At 42.6% G+C, this 17040-nt stretch overlaps 1 protein-coding gene across 5 annotated transcripts in view; it reads left to right on the forward strand.

The window, feature by feature from the left end:
* SUPV3L1 (Suv3 like RNA helicase) overlaps window positions 1-10361 on the forward strand; it is a 29425-nt gene extending 19064 nt beyond the window's left edge. For 4 of the 5 annotated variants that reach the window (XM_521497.9, XM_063781851.1, XM_063781852.1 and 1 more), the window contains 6 exons: window positions 357-450; window positions 1533-1752; window positions 3698-3778; window positions 4126-4302; window positions 9047-9195; window positions 9854-10361. In XM_521497.9, the coding sequence (XP_521497.2) occupies window positions 357-450; window positions 1533-1752; window positions 3698-3778; window positions 4126-4302; window positions 9047-9195; window positions 9854-10289 (1157 nt within the window). In that variant the 3' untranslated portion in view covers window positions 10290-10361. The remainder of the gene's footprint in view (window positions 1-356; window positions 451-1532; window positions 1753-3697; window positions 3779-4125; window positions 4303-9046; window positions 9196-9853) is intronic. The other variant, XM_009458597.5, reaches the window with a different exon arrangement.
* Window positions 10362-17040: the final 6679 nt, after the last annotated feature.

A 17040-nucleotide genomic window follows, 5' to 3' on the forward strand; every position in this document is an offset into this window, starting at 1 on the left:
GTTAGTTGCTGCTATTATTAGACTGTATCTTAAATGTTGAGTTTATTATTTTCTTACAGAAATGTCATTGAAATCTGGACTTGACCATGTCCTTTTAAGTTGTAGTCCTGAAATCTGTGTCCTCAGGAATAAGGCTAGTGTGGTGGGGGATTGTGTTGCTATATGATGGAGTATTTGAAGGAATGAATGTAAAGGATAAGTGGCTCTTTGAGGATATAAAGAAATAAAGTTTGAAACATTAAAGGTTTTATCATTAAAAACGGGAAGAACAGGAGGTGAGGGTTTCCAAGATGTACTTAGCTTGATGTAATAAAAGACTGAGAACACTGATTTAACATAAATTGTTCTTGTTTTAGGGACCAAACTTGCTCAAGCAAAAAAGTTTAATGATCCCAATGACCCATGCAAAATCTTGGTTGCTACAGATGCAATTGGCATGGGACTTAATTTGTAAGTAATTTGTTTTTAATAAGATGAATATTTGGTGAGTTAAATGGTGGTTTTTTTGTTTTTCAGTTTTCTGATTGGCATTAATGACCAAACACTATGATTTGGGAGAATAAATATTATAGGCTAGATTTGAGGTTTGTCTTGCCTACACCTATTGAGGGAAATAAAAAGAAAATATTAAATAGTGCCAGGACTTTTCTTAGGGACAGGGTCTTGCTCTGTTACCCACGCTGGAGTGCAGTGATCAAATTGTAGCTCAGTGCAGTCTTGAACTCCTGGGCCCAAGTGATCCTCCTGCCTCAGCCTCCAGAGTAGCTGGGACCACAGGCGCACACCACAAAGCCTGGTTATTTTCTTTTTTTGGGGGTAGTGACAAGGTCTTACCCTGTTGCCCAAGCTAGTCTCTAACTCCTGGCCTCCAGTGATCTTCCCACCTCAGCCTCCCAAAGTGCTAGGATTACAGGCATGAGCCACTACATTCGGCCCACACTAGGACGTTTGAATGCTGCCCACCACTACTGCTAACCTATTGTACTACGTCACTTTACTTTCAGTTTCTCAGTCAGGTGTCCGAGTGCCTATTATGCACGTGGGGCTAGTTATTATCTCTAAATGATAACAATGTTAAGCCTAAATATTATTTATTTATGTATTTATTTATTTTTGAGACAGACTCTCACTCTGTGCCCCACGCCGGAGTACAGTGGTGTGATCATGGCTCACCGCAGCTTCAAACTCCTGGGCTCAAGCGGTCTTCCTGCCTCAGCCCCCCGAGTACTAGAGCAACAGGCACGCACCACTGAACCTAGCTGATGTTTTTAATTTTTTGTAGAGACTTGGGTCTTGCTATGTTGCCCAGGCTGGTTTTGAACTCCTGGCCTCAAAACAATCCTCCTGCCTCAGCCTCCCAAAGTGCTGGGATTATGGGTGTGAGCCACTGTGCCAGACGTTCCTTAATTTTGCAAGTGGCAGTCAAGGTTGCAAGAGGACCTAAGCTAGTATTGGAGTGAGCATTATGCAATGACCCAAGTATTGGAGGGTTTTTCATACAGTCTGCAGGATCACTTTTATTTCTGTTTCAGGAGCATAAGGAGAATTATTTTTTACTCCCTTATAAAGCCCAGTATCAATGAAAAGGGAGAGAGAGAACTAGAACCAATCACAACCTCTCAAGCCCTGCAGATTGCTGGCAGAGCTGGCAGATTCAGCTCGCGGTTTAAAGAAGGAGAGGTTACAACAATGAATCATGAAGATCTCAGTTTATTAAAGGAAATTTTGAAGAGGCCTGTGGATCCTATAAGGGTAAGAGGTAACATGTTAATTACTACTTCTCTGTGGAGGAGAGTCATTCTTTCCCTCACCCACCATCCAGACTCTCACCTCAGACACATTTCTGGATACAGACATAAGTGAAAGAAAATTTTGTGCCATGAAAACTGCATTAAAAAAAGCCCTACTTTATTGCTTTGGAGAGCCACAGAGATCCTTTGATCAGAGAATGGTATGCAAGTGAAGGTCCAGATTGACAAAGTTTAGTGAGCCTGATTTGCCTTTACTTCCTTCCGGAATCTAGCAGCGGGAAGGAACAGGGAGAAAAGCAGTTTCTTCAGCTGAGCACACAGAGCTACATTAGTGGACTGAAAAATGACCAGAAGCCTGAATATAGACGAAACCTTGTATTGCTTGGGGCAAAAACAGCCTAAGCAATACAACTTCATCCAGTGAGGAGAAGGTTAAATTTTGGTTAATATTAGTTAATGAGTTAGAATTGTACATATTTGAAACAAACTTTCTAGTAATAGTTAAAATTTAAAGTTCCCTGGAAAATTCACTTACATGGCTTATCTCATGTGTCTGTGACACTAGATGAAGGGGAATATAGACATGAGATCATACAGGGAGAAGCATGCAGGGAGAGAAGCTTCCAGGGGAAGGCTGTGCTGGAATCATTTCTGTAACTTCTTAGCAGTACAGTTAGGTTCGTGGGTGGCTCCCGTGACCTCCCTGCTTCCCTCCTGGGCACCTCATGTCTTGGACTCTTCTTCCCTCCCTTATGACTAATCTCTCTTGCCTCTTTTCTTCTCTTTTTCATTCACTTTCTCTCTCTGTTTCATACTTCATTCCTTATACTTTCCTGTGGCCATGTCCTAATGCTCTAATATGTAGCTAAAGAGAACTCACTTCCAGTTTAAAAATGTTCTCATGTCTTTCTAGATGTATATATCTATGTTAGTTTTATTGCCTTGATTAAAGTGACTGGGTTTTTCCTATTCATTTTAATTCAATGAGGAGAAATGAGACATGGAAAATGGTTTTACCCTGGAAAACAGGTTTTTCTTTCCTTTTTTTTTTTTTTTTTTGAGATAGTGTTTCACTCTGTTACTCAGGCTTCAGTGCTGTGGCATGATCACGGCTCACGGTAACCCCAATCTCCTGAGCTCAGGAGGGCCTTGCACCTCAGCCTCTTGAGCAGCTGGGACTTTAGGTGCTCACCACTATGCTTGGCTGATTTTTAAAAAATTTTTTGTAGAGATGGGAATCTCCTTTTGTTGCCCAGGCTGATCTTGAACTACTGTCCTCAAGTAATCCTCCCACCTTGGCCTCCCAAAGTGTTGGGATTACAGGCATGAGCCACTGCACCTGGCCGTAAAATCTTTTTTTTTTTTTTTAGACGGAGTCTTGCTCTGTCGCCAGGCTGGAGTGCAGTGGCGCGATCTCGGCTCACTGCAAGCTCTGCCTGCTGGGTTCAAGTGATTCTCATGCCTCAGCCTCCCGAGTAGCTGGGATTACAGGCATGCACCACCACACCCAGCTAATTTTTGCATTTTTAGTAGAGATGGGGTTTCACCATGTTGGGCAGGATGGTCTCAATCTCCTGACCTCGTGATCCGCCCACCTTGGCCTCCCAAAGTGCTGGGATTACAGGCATGAGCCACCACACCCAGCCCATAAAATCATTTTTTGTACACTGCCAGATCATCATAGGTTTTAGAAATATAACTAAAATGTAAGCAAAAGACTAATTTCTCGGTGGCCATAATCTGTCATTTTTACTAAATCATCAACTTTTCTAATTGGTAATAAGTGGTAAAATGATATTTTTTCTCTTTTACTCAAATTCTTGGCATTTACTTCATTTGGTGAGAGCTTAGCCTGAGTGGGACTTTATCGTGCAATAACTTAAGAAAATTTGTCCTTTTTTTAAAAAAAAAAATCAGCTTATGATTGTTTTTTCTTTTACTAAAAGGCAGCTGGTCTTCATCCAACTGCTGAGCAGATTGAAATGTTTGCCTACCATCTCCCTGATGCAACACTGTCCAATCTCATTGTAAGTGGAAACTCCCTTTCACATCTCCCCTAAAAATGTTGATATGTCAAGTGATTACTGGTTAACCTCATGAGCATGAATGGATAGTCTGCCTTTGAGAAGTTGCTATTTATAAAATTTATTTTACAAGTGAAAATTTTTTCTCAAAATCTTTTGGGACTTTAGCCCTGAGGAATTTCCTCTGAGTATTTCAGGTGGGGAAGGATATGAGGGAGTGATTAAAGCAAGCCTTTATGGAAGTTTGTTCTGGATTAAAGAGATTGTCTTTTATAGACTTGAGTATGTTATTCATTGTTCATTTTAATTCACTTAGGCAGTCCAGTAATTTCTGTCTTTTTTTCCCCAAGGATATTTTTGTAGACTTTTCACAAGTTGATGGGCAGTATTTTGTCTGCAATATGGATGATTTTAAATTTTCTGCAGAGTTGATCCAGCATATTCCACTAAGTCTGCGAGTGAGGTATGTTTTCTGCACAGCTCCTATCAACAAGAAGCAGCCTTTTGTGTGTTCTTCACTGTTACAGGTAAACCTTTATCTTTAAGCTATTTTGAGTTCCTTCTGGTTGATGCAGGTTCCCCAAACAGTACTTTGTTATTCAAAATAAAATAATTAGAAGAGTACTCTGTAATATGAGAGACTTTGTAAAAACTTAAATAGGGGTTAATAGTAGCAATAGTGTTCAGTTTTCTTAAGTGTAAAGCACTGAGCCAGGGGTTACTGTCTTGTATGAGCACCATGCCAGGGTTCTAGCCCCTTTTAACTCATTTTGGTAGGGATGCAAATCTCTGACTTCTGAGAAGCACAGGATTCCTGGGGGCCAGGAAGGACAGTGGACTATGGAGAACCATAAATCTCTGCCAAGTCTGGGTGCAGTGGCTCACGCCTGTAATCCCAGCACATTGGGAGGCCGAGGCGGGTGGATCACCTGAGGTCAGGAATTCGAGACCAGCCTGGCCAAGCTGGTGAAACCCTGTCTCTACTAAAAATACAAAAATTATCCGGGCATGGTGGTGGGCACCTGTAATCCCAGCTACTCGGGAGGCTGAGGCAGGAGAATCACTTAAACCAAGGAGGCAGAGGTTGCAGTGAGCCAAGATTGCACCATTGCACTCCAGCCTGGGTGAGAGAGCGAGACTGTCTCAAAAAAAAAAAAAAACTCTACCAAGGTTTATCATAACAATACTTTTATTTTATTTTATTTTATTTATTTTATTTTTGAGGCAGGGTCTTGCCCTGTTGCCCAGGCTGGAGTGCAATGGTGCAATCACAGCTCACTGCAACCTCAACCTCCCTGGCTCAAGTGATCCTGCCACCTCAGCCTCCCAAGTAGCTGGGACTACAGGCATGTGCCACCATGCCCAGCTAATTTTTGCATTTTTTATAGAGACAGATCTCTCTATGTTACCCAGGCTGGTCTCGAGCTCCTGGAGGCAGGTGATCATCCCGCCTCAGCCTCCCAAAGTGCTGGGATTACAGGCATGAGCCACCTAGTCCAGCCTAATATTTTAATTATTAAAAATGTTTTTGAAAGGATCCAAATGTCCAACAAGAGGGAAAAGGTTAACTACATTATGGCATATCCACTTGATTGGATATTAGGAAGACATTGCAATGATCATTATGATTATAATGAAGAAATCTACATAAGTGGTTACACTATAACAGTAAGTGAGGGAAGCGGTTCAGAACTGTATGTACCTTATAAACATAACATGTTCTCTCACCTCCCGCCCTATTTCCTCTGCTTTGCATGCGCTCCCCACCCCACTAAACCCAAAGGCCTCCTCTTCTCTGAATCTTGTCCTGACTCACTGAGGTTCACTGCCATTTCCTCTGTAGGCCTGAGCATTCTGCATATGAGCTATATTCTAATCAAATCTAGCTCTAAACTTATTTTTTAAATAACATAAATAGTCCAGTGCTGTGGCTCATGCCTGTAATCCCAGCACTTTGGGAGGCAGGAAGGATTGCTTAAGCCTAGGAGTTCGAGAACATCTCCAGCAACATAGCAAGACTCTGCCCTTTAAAAAAAAAATTACATAAATAATACATACGTTCTCTTTATACAAAATGAAAACATTACAAATAGCTTAAATGTGGCTCCCTCCCCAATCTTAGTCCTCTGAAATAACTACTTGTGTAAGTTTGTGTATATCTTTGCAGACTGTTTTTCATTGCGTTTGCCTATGTGCATGTTCATGTGGAAACACTAGATTTGTTGTGAGGGTGCATTTCCCCATAAAAAATTATCTTTTTTTTTTTTTTGAGACAGAGTCTCACTCTGTCGCTGAGGCTGGAGTACAGTTGTGTCATCTCAGCTCACTGCAACCTCTGCCTCCTGGGTTCAAGCGATTCTCGTGCCTCAGCCTCCTGAGTATCTGGGATTACAGGCATGTGCCATGCCTGGCTAATTTTTGTATATTTTGTAGAGGCAGGGTTTTGCCATGTTCCCCAGGCTGGTCACGAACTCCTGAGCTCAAGCAGTCCACCTGCCTCAGCCTCCCAAAGTGCTAGGATTACAGGCATGAGCCATTGTGCCCAGCCCTATCAACGTTATCTTAATGAATTACTCACAACTTGCCTTTTCTTTTTCTCTTAATAATATGTGTTAGAGATCTTCCATGTCCAGATGTTTACCTAGAAAATATGTTTCTTAGAGCTGGCATTTGTGAAAAACTTAGCTAGCATAAAGTTGAAGTTTATGGAACAGTCTTAAACTGCTGTAAACTGACCTGAGTGGAACTCAGTCCCATGGCCTTGGCACCATTCACACCGTCCTTTAAACAGCTATTCTAGTGAATAGAAGCTCTTTACTAAGGTGTAGGGAGTCTCTGGAACGTGCAGGTCAACAGTTGCTTGTTTTCTTAAGATAAGGTCTCACTATGTTGCCCAGGCCACAGTGCAGTGGCACAATCATAGCTCACTGTAACCCCAAACTCCTGGGCTCAGGCGATCCTTCCACCTCAGCCTCCTGAGTAGCTAGGACTACAGGTGTGCGCCATGATGCGTGGTGTGTTTTCTTTTTGAGATGAAGTCTCACTCTGTTGCCCAAGCTGGAGTGCAGTGGTATGAGCTTGGCTCACTGCAACCTCCGCCTCCCAGGTTCAGGCGATTCTCCTGTCTCAGCCTCCCGAGTAGCTGGGATTACAGGTGCCCGCCACCATGCCTGGCTAATTTTTTGTATTTTTAGTAGAGATGGGGTTTCACCATGTTGGCCAGGCTGGTCTCAAACTCCTGACTTCAAGTGATCCACCCACCTTGGCCTCCCAAAGTGCAGGGATTACAGGCATGAGCCGCCACACCCGGCCGCTCCGTGTGTTTTCTGTTTAAAAATTAGAATATGAAATCTAGAGGCTTTTCCTTTTTTCCTGATCTTTGTCATTACTGAACTATGAAAGAGCTCAATCACATTAATGACTTAGGATGCTCCTTAGGACTGTGATTTGGCAGCTGTGCTCCATGGAGCTCCTTTAGGGCCAGCTGCTGGATGGATGGATGGATGGATGGATGGGTGGGCATCTCTCCCTGCTCTCTCTGCATAGCTCCTTACTTAGCTCTTTTATGTATTGGGCTTCCACTAGTTGTTTGTGGCCAAAAAAAATAGAGCCACTGCCTTTATAAGATAACTTGAGAACTCTTGCTTGGCCTGTCCTGCCTAGCAGGTAGTGTGGTCACATTTCTACCCTTTATGGCTATCCTACTTGGCATTTATTAAACTTAGCAGAGTGGACCAGACTGAATTTAACAAAATTGTGGCATTATTTAACTACAATTGATCTAAAACTGCTCTTCCTCTCTGAAGTATTAACCTTGCTTAGGTTAAGCATTTAGAGATAATTTCCCCTAATCAGGAAATGAATCATTTGAAATCAGCTTGAATCTTGAAGCTGAAGATTTTATTTAAACTCTTGCTTGAGGAGTCTTACTGTGTGGTTGTATGTCTATCTTCTGTAGTACAGGTGATGTATAATATTGCCTAATTCTGGGATGCAACATGGTTTTGAAAGCACATTCCCCAGCAGTGTCTTGTGGTTCAAGACAGGGCTGTGATGTCTCACGTTACCAGTGAGGAAGCTGAAGCAAAGAGTGGTGACTTGGCCAAAGCCACACAGCTCGCAGGAGGCAGATTCAAGATTGACTTCTGACCAGCCTTGCACCAGGTCACCTCAGAGGGTTTCTATATAATAAGGGAGGACAGCCAGGCGCGGTGGCTCACGCCTGTAATCCCAGCACTTTGGGAGGCTGAGGCGGGTGGATCACAAGGTCAGGAGTTTGAGACCAGCCTGACCAACATGATGAAACCCCGTCTGCACTAAAAATACAAAAATTAGCTGGGTGTTGTGGCGGGCGCCTATAATCCCAGATACTCAGGAGGTTGAGGCAGGAGAATCACTTGAACCCAGGAGGCGGAGGTTGCAGTGAGCCAAGATCGTGCCATTGCACTCCAGCCTGGGTAACAGAGCAAGACTCCGTCTCAAAAAAATAAAAAATAAGGGAGGACATTAACAAGATAGAGAAACTTAAGCTCATATTTGAGGTTATAGGACTATTACATATGAGATAGAAATAGGAGTCTTCAGGTACTGTCTGTCCATAGCTTAGAACATCATATATTCCTAAATAAGAGTTAACAGACTTAGGCCCTGGGAAGTTAGTCCTTCTACAGCTTCTTTTTTTTTTTAACTGCTCCTTGTGGAGCAGGGATACCCTATAGGTAGTGTGCCCAGAGTAGCCCTTGAACTTCTGCTGCACATATTATTACCCTGGTTTTAGAAAAAGAAGGAAATCATCTTTTTTTGTTTTTTCTTTCTCCAAATGGTCTCACTCTGCTGGAGTGCAGTGGCACGATCATGGTGCACTGCAGCCTTGACCTCCCTGGGCTCAGTAATCCTCCACCTCAGCTTCCTGAGGAGTAGATGGAATCACAGGCACACACCACCATGCCCGGCTAATTCTTTGTGTTTTTTGTATAGATGGGGTTTCTCCATGTTGCCCCAGCTGGTCTCGAACTCCTGTGCTCAAGTGATCTACCCGCTTCAGACTCCCAGAGTGCTGGGATTATAGACGTGAGCCACTGTACCTGGCCTTATAAAGTATTAAATGTTCTTTAAAATGTAGAAAAGTATAAAGGAGAAAAGAAACCACCTGTCTATTGAAATACAACCACAATTAATGTTTTGTTTTGCTTTCTTTTTTTTCTCTTTCTAATTATAGACTTAAGGGAATTCTGACACTTCTCTGAAACCCTTTTCCTCTTTCTCTCTCAGTTTGCCAGGCAGTATAGCAGGAATGAGCCCCTGACCTTTGCATGGTTACGCCGATACATCAAATGGCCTTTACTTCCACCTAAGAATATTAAAGACCTCATGGATCTTGAAGCTGTCCACGATGTCTTGGATCTTTACCTGTGGCTAAGGTACCAACATTTTTCCTTTACGTGCTCTCATTTTTCTAGTAGGACAAATTAAAGGTTTTATGAATTTGTTTTTCTATTTCAAATTATGGACATATTTGCAAGATGCTCTATATTATGTCTATTGTCCATAAAGGCAGTTCAACTGATGGCATGGTTTCCCATTCCAAACATGACTTGAGTTCTTGCAATTCTAGTTAAGATGGCTAGGTGAGAAGGAAGGTGCACTGGACTCCTGCTGGTCAAAGGATGGTCCTTGGACCAAAAGCATTGGTATCACCTGGGAGCTTGTTAGAACTAAGGAGTATCAGGCTCATGCCTGACTTGATCAGATTCTGCATTTTAACAAGATCCCTGGGTGATTCACTTGTACATTATCATTTGAGAAGTCCTGTTCTAGGCCAGTGATTCTCAAAGGAGGGGCATGTCCCTCTCCAGGAGTATATCAGAGTCTATTGAGGTATAGTGCCGACCCACCCTCAGGATGACATATTCCTCGGATGTGTGGGGGCAGAAATCAAGGTTGAGCAAAGGCACTGAAGAGAGTTTGCAAAAAGAACATTTAGAATTTATCAATGTCATGATGTAGGTATGCCATTGAGAGTTGTCCAGTGACTGCGATAAGAGCTGTTGCTATAATGCTAATGTGTCTTTTTCCCAGCTACCGATTTATGGATATGTTTCCAGATGCCAGCCTTATTCGAGATCTCCAGAAAGAACTAGATGGTATTATCCAAGATGGTGTGCACAATATCACTAAATTGATTAAAATGTCTGAGACGCATAAGCTGTTGAATTTGGAGGGCTTTCCATCAGGGAGCCAGTCACGATTGTCAGGAACCTTAAAGAGCCAAGCTAGAAGGACACGCGGCACCAAAGCTCTAGGGAGTAAAGCTACTGAGCCACCCAGCCCCGATGCAGGAGAGCTGTCCCTTGCTTCCAGATTGGTGCAGCAAGGACTCCTCACTCCAGACATGCTGAAACAGCTAGAAAAAGAGTGGATGACACAACAAACTGAACACAACAAAGAAAAAACAGAGTCTGGGACTCATCCAAAAGGGACGAGAAGAAAGAAGAAGGAACCTGATTCGGACTAGTTTTCTGTTCCTGTTTTTTTTTTTTTGTTTTTTTTTTTTAATTTTGCAAATAAAAATTTATTTTGAATCCTTTTTCCTCATATGCATTTACTCCCTCCTCTAGTATTGTGGCTATCTGGTACTGGGGGATTTTTGGTGTGTGTGTGTGTTTGTGTGTGTGTTTTTTTGTTTGTTTTTTCTTTTTTTGCACAGAAAAATCTCTCTTGATGACTAAACTTTTTTTTTTTCAACATTTAGAAAATACTAGGATATCATGGAGGTTTAATTTAAGTCTTTATATAATAGCCATTTGTAGAATAGTACTAAGACAGTGCACTATAAGGAACTCTGCATGGGAATAAAATCACTTTGGTGAATTGTTTGACCAGTTTCCTATGCCATGCTGAGGATGTCATGGATGCAATTCTTTGACAAACATTGCTGTCTGTTGTACCCATATACCAGAGGCTGTTTAGGTGCTGGAAATATGCAGTAAGCAAGACTGACAATCTTCTACCCTCATGGATCTCATATTTGGTAGGAGAGACAGGAACAGGTTAACAAATAAATCCTGTCAGATCGGTGAGGGCAGAGATTGTAGTCTATTTCACTGCTGCATCCACGGTATCTGGAATATAGCAGAAGCAAAATCAGTCTTTGTGAGATGAATGGGTGTAATTTTAGAGATGGATGCTAGAAAGAATAAGGAAAGAGTGATGCTGAGTGGCAGGGAAGGGCTGTTTTAGGTAGGGTGGTCTTCCCTTGTCCAAAGGCCAGCCTACACTTGTCCAACAAAGTTTTCAACCCTGTTCAGAAACCTAGCTAAAAGGGGTTTAAAGGTGGAAGCTTTGGAGTTAGACAGATGTGGTTCCTTTTCATATCACAGCTTAGTAGCCTTGCCATCTCTGGGCTTGATCTCACATCTGAAGAAAATGGTCAGTACGCTCACTTAGAGTTGTTTGGGAGGTTAAGTGTGATCACGTGCCATTTAGCACAGGGCCTGGCACACAGGAAGCATTTTATTATATAAATGAACCTGAAGGTTTGGGTCCAGTCTGGGCTGTGAATTGAGCTCTCAGATTATTCTGACAACTGAACTAATTTCTTGAGCAACTATTGAATTGGGGCTGACCTCCTGGTAGGGATTAAATATGATTTGACTCAAATTGGGTGAGGGAACGTAGCCAGATCTGCAACCTCTCTCTGCTTTTTTCTTTGGTAGTTCAGAGGTAACATTTAACTGAGATGACAATCTTCATTCTGACCTTTGCCTTCATGGGAGTAAAGGCTGAGTGGGTGGCACTGACTCTATTTCCCCCTTGCTTATGGATAAACTAGTGAAATGCCTGGAAGGGCTTATCTCTTGATATTCTGCAGTGGGGCAACTGCAGCTTCTAGAATTTGCTTACCCCTGTGACTTAACACCATAGCAGACATAATCATTCTTGTCCAGATGGTTACAAGAAATATCTATGAACTGAACCAAATAGTGGATTTGGTCCCATCGTATGTAAGTGATGGGGTGCATCACTTAGAGTGCTGTTAACTCTCCCATTTTCTCAAGTTTGGGGGCCAGAGTTGTTAAGTCAGAGAAAAGACTTAGGCAAGACACTTAAAAACTAAGGCAAGTGAAAAGTCCTGAATATGTTAAATAAAGAAGTGGCTGGGTGCAGTGGCTCATACCTGTAATCCCAGCACTTTGAGAGACCAAGGCAGGAAGATTGCTTGAGGCCAGGAGTTTGAGACCAGCTTGGGCAACACAGTGAGACCCCATCTCTACAAAAAATTTAAAAAATTAGCCAGATATGGTGGCATTCACCAGTAGTACAGCTCCTTGGGAGGCTCTGGTGGAAGGATCACTTGAGCCCAGCGTGTTGAAGCTGCAGTGAGCAGTGATCATGCCACTGCATTCCAGCTTGGACAACAGAGCAAGACCCTGTCTCTAAATAAGTAAATAAATAAAGCCTCAAATGAGAGAGGTGGGGGTGGGAGGTCCTGTAAGGGAAGGGCTGCTTGAACATTCAGCTAACGAGCATTTATAAATAGTGATAGTTTGCCCTTTCACGTCTCCTTCCTTTGGAGGGAAAGGAGGGAACTGTGGTTAGTAGAAGAAGAGACTAAAGAAAAGATGGCAGCATGTGAAGCAAAACAGGGAAAATAGAATTGGAGTGGCCCTGGAGAATTATCTTCAGTGTACCTAAAATTGTCACCAAGAAAGCAGCCTAGTCTTCCTTCTCTGCAACAAGCTTGTCATGTCACTTATCTTTCTTTGTGGGCTTCAGGGCCAGCTAAATTCCAGGCATTCATTTCCATTTCACTATGGTCATGTCACTCTTTGTGAGAGACAGCTCTTTCCTATCCTTGCAGTCTTCTCACAGATTTTGAAGTAGTCACCTGAGAGCCCTCCGTGGATTATTATGGATTCCACTGACCTTAAACTTGGGATGTGGACTAAGGCTTAGAGACTAATCTCAGCCTATCACTATACAGACCTGATAATTTAATAAAATGTGATTAGAAAATGACTGGGAATAATATCCAGTGACTTGTAATGTTTTGTATGTTATATATATGGAAGAGTGTAAATCTGTGAAATGAAACTCTTGAAAAGTGACTGTAAATCACAAATATATAAAACTATCATCACAAATTAGAGTCTCTTATGACTCAAAACTGGGAGTCTGTAATTATGATGCAGTCATTCTGTGTGTGTCTAACTCAAACCTATTAGGATGTAATGAAAAGTAGAGATTTGCTATGGGACAGGCAAATGGATAAGGGAGTCATGCTGAGATTTCCCTCCCCTGTTTCACAGCTTTAAAATACATAAACCTGGCTGGGTGCAGTGGCTCACGCCTGTAATCCCAACATTTTGGGAGGCTGAGACGGACAGATCGCTTGAGCTCAGAAGTTCAAGACCAGCCTGTGCAACATGGCAAAACCCTGTCTCTACAAAAAAAGCAAAAATTAGCCCGGCATGTTGGTGTGCGCCTGTAGTCCCAGCTACCTGAGAGGCTGAGGTGGGAGGATCACTTGAGCCCAGGAGGCGGAGGTTGCAGTGAGCTGAGATGGCACCACTGCACTCCAGCCTGGGCGACAGTACCAGACCCTGTCTCAAAAAAATAGATAAACCTCCACCTATAGTATCTCTAGATAAAGTAATTTTTAAGTTTTCTTCTGTTTCTTACGTTATTCTAATTCCTTTTTTTTTTCCCAGCTTGGTTTGATTTCTACCTTTATTGTTGGAAACTTGTCTCATGTGTCTAGCGATCCTTGCCTGTGTCTATGTTTAAAAGTGAAGAAATAAGCTAATGGAGAGCTCTGTTTATAGGCCTAATGTCTTTTCAGTTTTTATGCAGGTTGATTGGATGATAAGCTGGCTTTTTAAATGATTCCCTAAATGTCAGTATCTGTAAGGTTTATTTTACTTTATTTTATTTTTTGAGTCAGAGTCTCATTCTGTTGCCCAGGCTGGAGTGCTGTGGCATGAACTCTGGTCATACAACCTCTGCCACCCAAGGCCAGGTGCAGTGGCTCACGCCTGTAATCCCAGCACTTTGGGAGGCCAGTGGGGTGGGAGGGAGTGAATCATGAGGTCAGGAGTTCGAGACCAGCCTGGCCAATATGGTGAAACCCAGTCTCTACTAAAAATATAAAAATTAGCTGGGCGTGGTGGCGCGTGCCTGTAGTCCCAGCTGCTCAGGAGGCTGAGGCAGGAGAATCCCTTGAACCCGGGAGGCGGAGCTTGCAGTGAGCCGAGATTGTGCCACTGCACTCCAGCCTGGGCGACAGAGTGAGACTCCATCTCAAAAAACAAACAAATATACAAATAAACAGAAAACAACCTCTGCTTCCCAAGTTCAAGCAATTCTCCTGCCTCAGCCTCCTGAGTAGCTGGGATTACAGGCGTGCACCACCACACCCAGCTAATTTTTGTATTTTTAATAGAGACTGGGTCTCACCATGTTGGCCAGGCTGGTCTCGAACTCCTGACCTCAGGTGATCCCAAAGTGCTAGCATGAGCCAACATGCCCGGCAGTATCTGTAAGGTTTTTTGTTTGTTTTTGAGATGGAGTTTTGCTCTTGTTGCCCATGCTAGAGTGCAATGGTGTGATCTCAGCTCACTGCAACCTCCGCCTCCTGGGTTCAAGCAATTCTCCTGCCTCAGCCTCCAGAGTAGCTGGGACTACAGGTGCACACCACCACAGCCAGCTAATTTTTGTATTTTTATTAGAGATGGGGTTTCGCCACGTTAGCCAGGCTGGTCTCAAACTTCTGACCTCAGGAGGTCCACCCAGCTTGGCCTCCCAAAGTGCTGGAATTACAGGTGTGAGCCACCACGCCTGGCCTGTAAGGTTTTTTAAACATAAACTTAAAAAAAAAAAGTTAGGATAGTTTTAGATTTGCAGAAAAATTGCAAAGATAATACAAAGAATTCACATATACCCAACACATTTCCCCTATTAACATCTTACATTTCCCCCATTAACATCTTACATTAGTATGGTACGTTTGTTATAATTAATGAACCAAGACTGATACATTATTATTAACTAAAGGCCACAGGTTGTTTAGATCTCCTTAGTTTTTACCCAGTGGCCTTCTTCTCTTTTGGATCCCATCCAAGACACCACATGACATTTAGTCATCTCCTTAAGCTCCTCTTGGCTGTGACAGTTTCTCAGACTTACTGTAGATGATCTCGACAGCTTTGAGTACTAATCACATATTCTATAGACTATTCATCAGTTGGGATTTGTCTGATGTTTTTCTTATGATTAGACTAGGGTTTGGGTTTTGGGAGAAAGAGCCCAGAGGTAAGGTGCTGGTCTTATCACCTCATATCACGGATCTGTACTGTCAACATGACTTCACCCTGCTGAAGTTGACCTTCATCACATGCCTGAGGACAACGTGTCAGGTTTCTTCACTGTCATGTTACCCTTTTCTCATTTTCTATACTGAACTCTCTGGAAAGAATCACTGTGTATACTGTGCTCCACCTCTTTGAGGGTGGAGTATCTATGTACATTCTTCTGCATGGGAGATTGGTCCTTTCTCCCTCACATATATTTATGCAATTATTTGTTAACATCAGTATGGGCTAATGGAAATGTAGACTTTGGGTTATAATCCAATCATACTTTATCTTGCTCAATTTTTTCTTTCTTTTTTTTAACACTCCTATCAATGTTTTCTGGCTTTGGTTATTAGGAACTTTTTCACTTTCAGTTGGCTCCTGTGTTCCTTTGACACATCCGTATCATTTGGTTTTTGTTCTGTTGATTACTTCCTTCCTTTCTGGCACTACAAGATGCGCCAGGACCATCTTGTATAGACCTGGTTCTTTGATCTGGGCACTAGGTGTGCTTGTTGCTACTGGGTGTCATTACTTCTAGGGTTTCTCAGCTGACAAAGCAAGGACATATGCACGTGTATACTAAGCTATATACGTGTCTTCAAATCTTTATATAAACATATATGTATAGTCATCTATATGAATATCAAGCTAAACATGAGTGTATACTGATGTCCTCAATTCTAATCCAGTGACATGGATCATTCTAGCCTTCTCCCCTGCTTGAACCCTCTCACTGCAGCAGCAAGAAACCTCCCTCCCGCCATCCACCATCCATGTACTTAATTGTTCAATTCCAGTATTCTTGTGTAGTGGTTTCAGAATTGTTAAGCGTGCTCTTGCAGGAAGCAACTTTATCAATCAGAATACAGTGCTACATACACTTCCTTTTACTTGTAGTCTTTATTAATTTCCAAAGTTTCTTAGGTCAGCATATTTTCCCTCCCCTTCCCCTTCAGTGAGGCTGTTTCACACATTTGCAACACAGTTAGACTCATGTCACAGTCTGTGTTGCGTCGCTGACCTCCTAAATGTTTTTTTTGAATGTATGTACATTAAAGTTCATTCTTTGTGCTGTCAAATTCTATGGGTTTTGAAAGTGCATCATATATTTGCCGTTACAGTGTCATACAGAATAGTTTCACTGCCCTAAAAACGCCCTTGTGTTTCACTTATTCAGCATCCCCCACCTTTCCAAATCCCTGGCCACTACCTACTTGTTTACTGTCTCTATAGTTTTCCCTTTTCCATACCTGTGGGTTTGGGTTTTTTTGGGGTTTTTTTTTTTTTTCCCGCTGAGATGGAGTCTGGGTCTGTCGCCCAAGCTTAAGTGCAGTGGTGCAATCTCGGCTCATTGCAAAATCTGTCCCCCAGGTTCAAGCTATTCTTGTGCTTCAGTCTCCTGGGTAGCTGGGATTAGAGGTGTCCACCACCATGCCTGGCTAATTTTTTTTGTATTTTTAGTAGGGATGGGGGTACCACCTGGGCCAGGCTGGTCTTGAACTCCTGACCTGAAATGATCCACCTGCCTTGGCCTCCCAAAATGCTGGGATTACAGGGGTGAGCTACCGTGCCTGGCCAAGCTTTTTTATATAGCTTTTTAACCAATCTCCTGTTTTTGGCTCTATGTCTTGCCCCGGACCTCTGATTCCTGAGCATTTTAGAGTTTTACAAATGTCACAGCTCCCTTCTCACCCGAGTCACCCTCTGCGGGCACTCAGGTTTCAGTGTTTCCTCTACTAAGCAATTACTTCCGTGAGCTTCCTGTCTTCCAGAATTATGTTAAGATCTCTTATCAGTCACTGTTTCCTTTCTTTTTGTCCTTGTAGGTTAATGCCGTGTTTAACCAGAAGTCTCATTTGCTTTGAAAAGTTGGTTATTTTGTGCAATTGAGATTGTAATTATTCTGAAAAA

This window comes from Pan troglodytes, chromosome 8, assembly GCF_028858775.2.
Source record: "Pan troglodytes isolate AG18354 chromosome 8, NHGRI_mPanTro3-v2.0_pri, whole genome shotgun sequence".
Lineage (NCBI taxonomy): Eukaryota > Metazoa > Chordata > Mammalia > Primates > Hominidae > Pan > Pan troglodytes.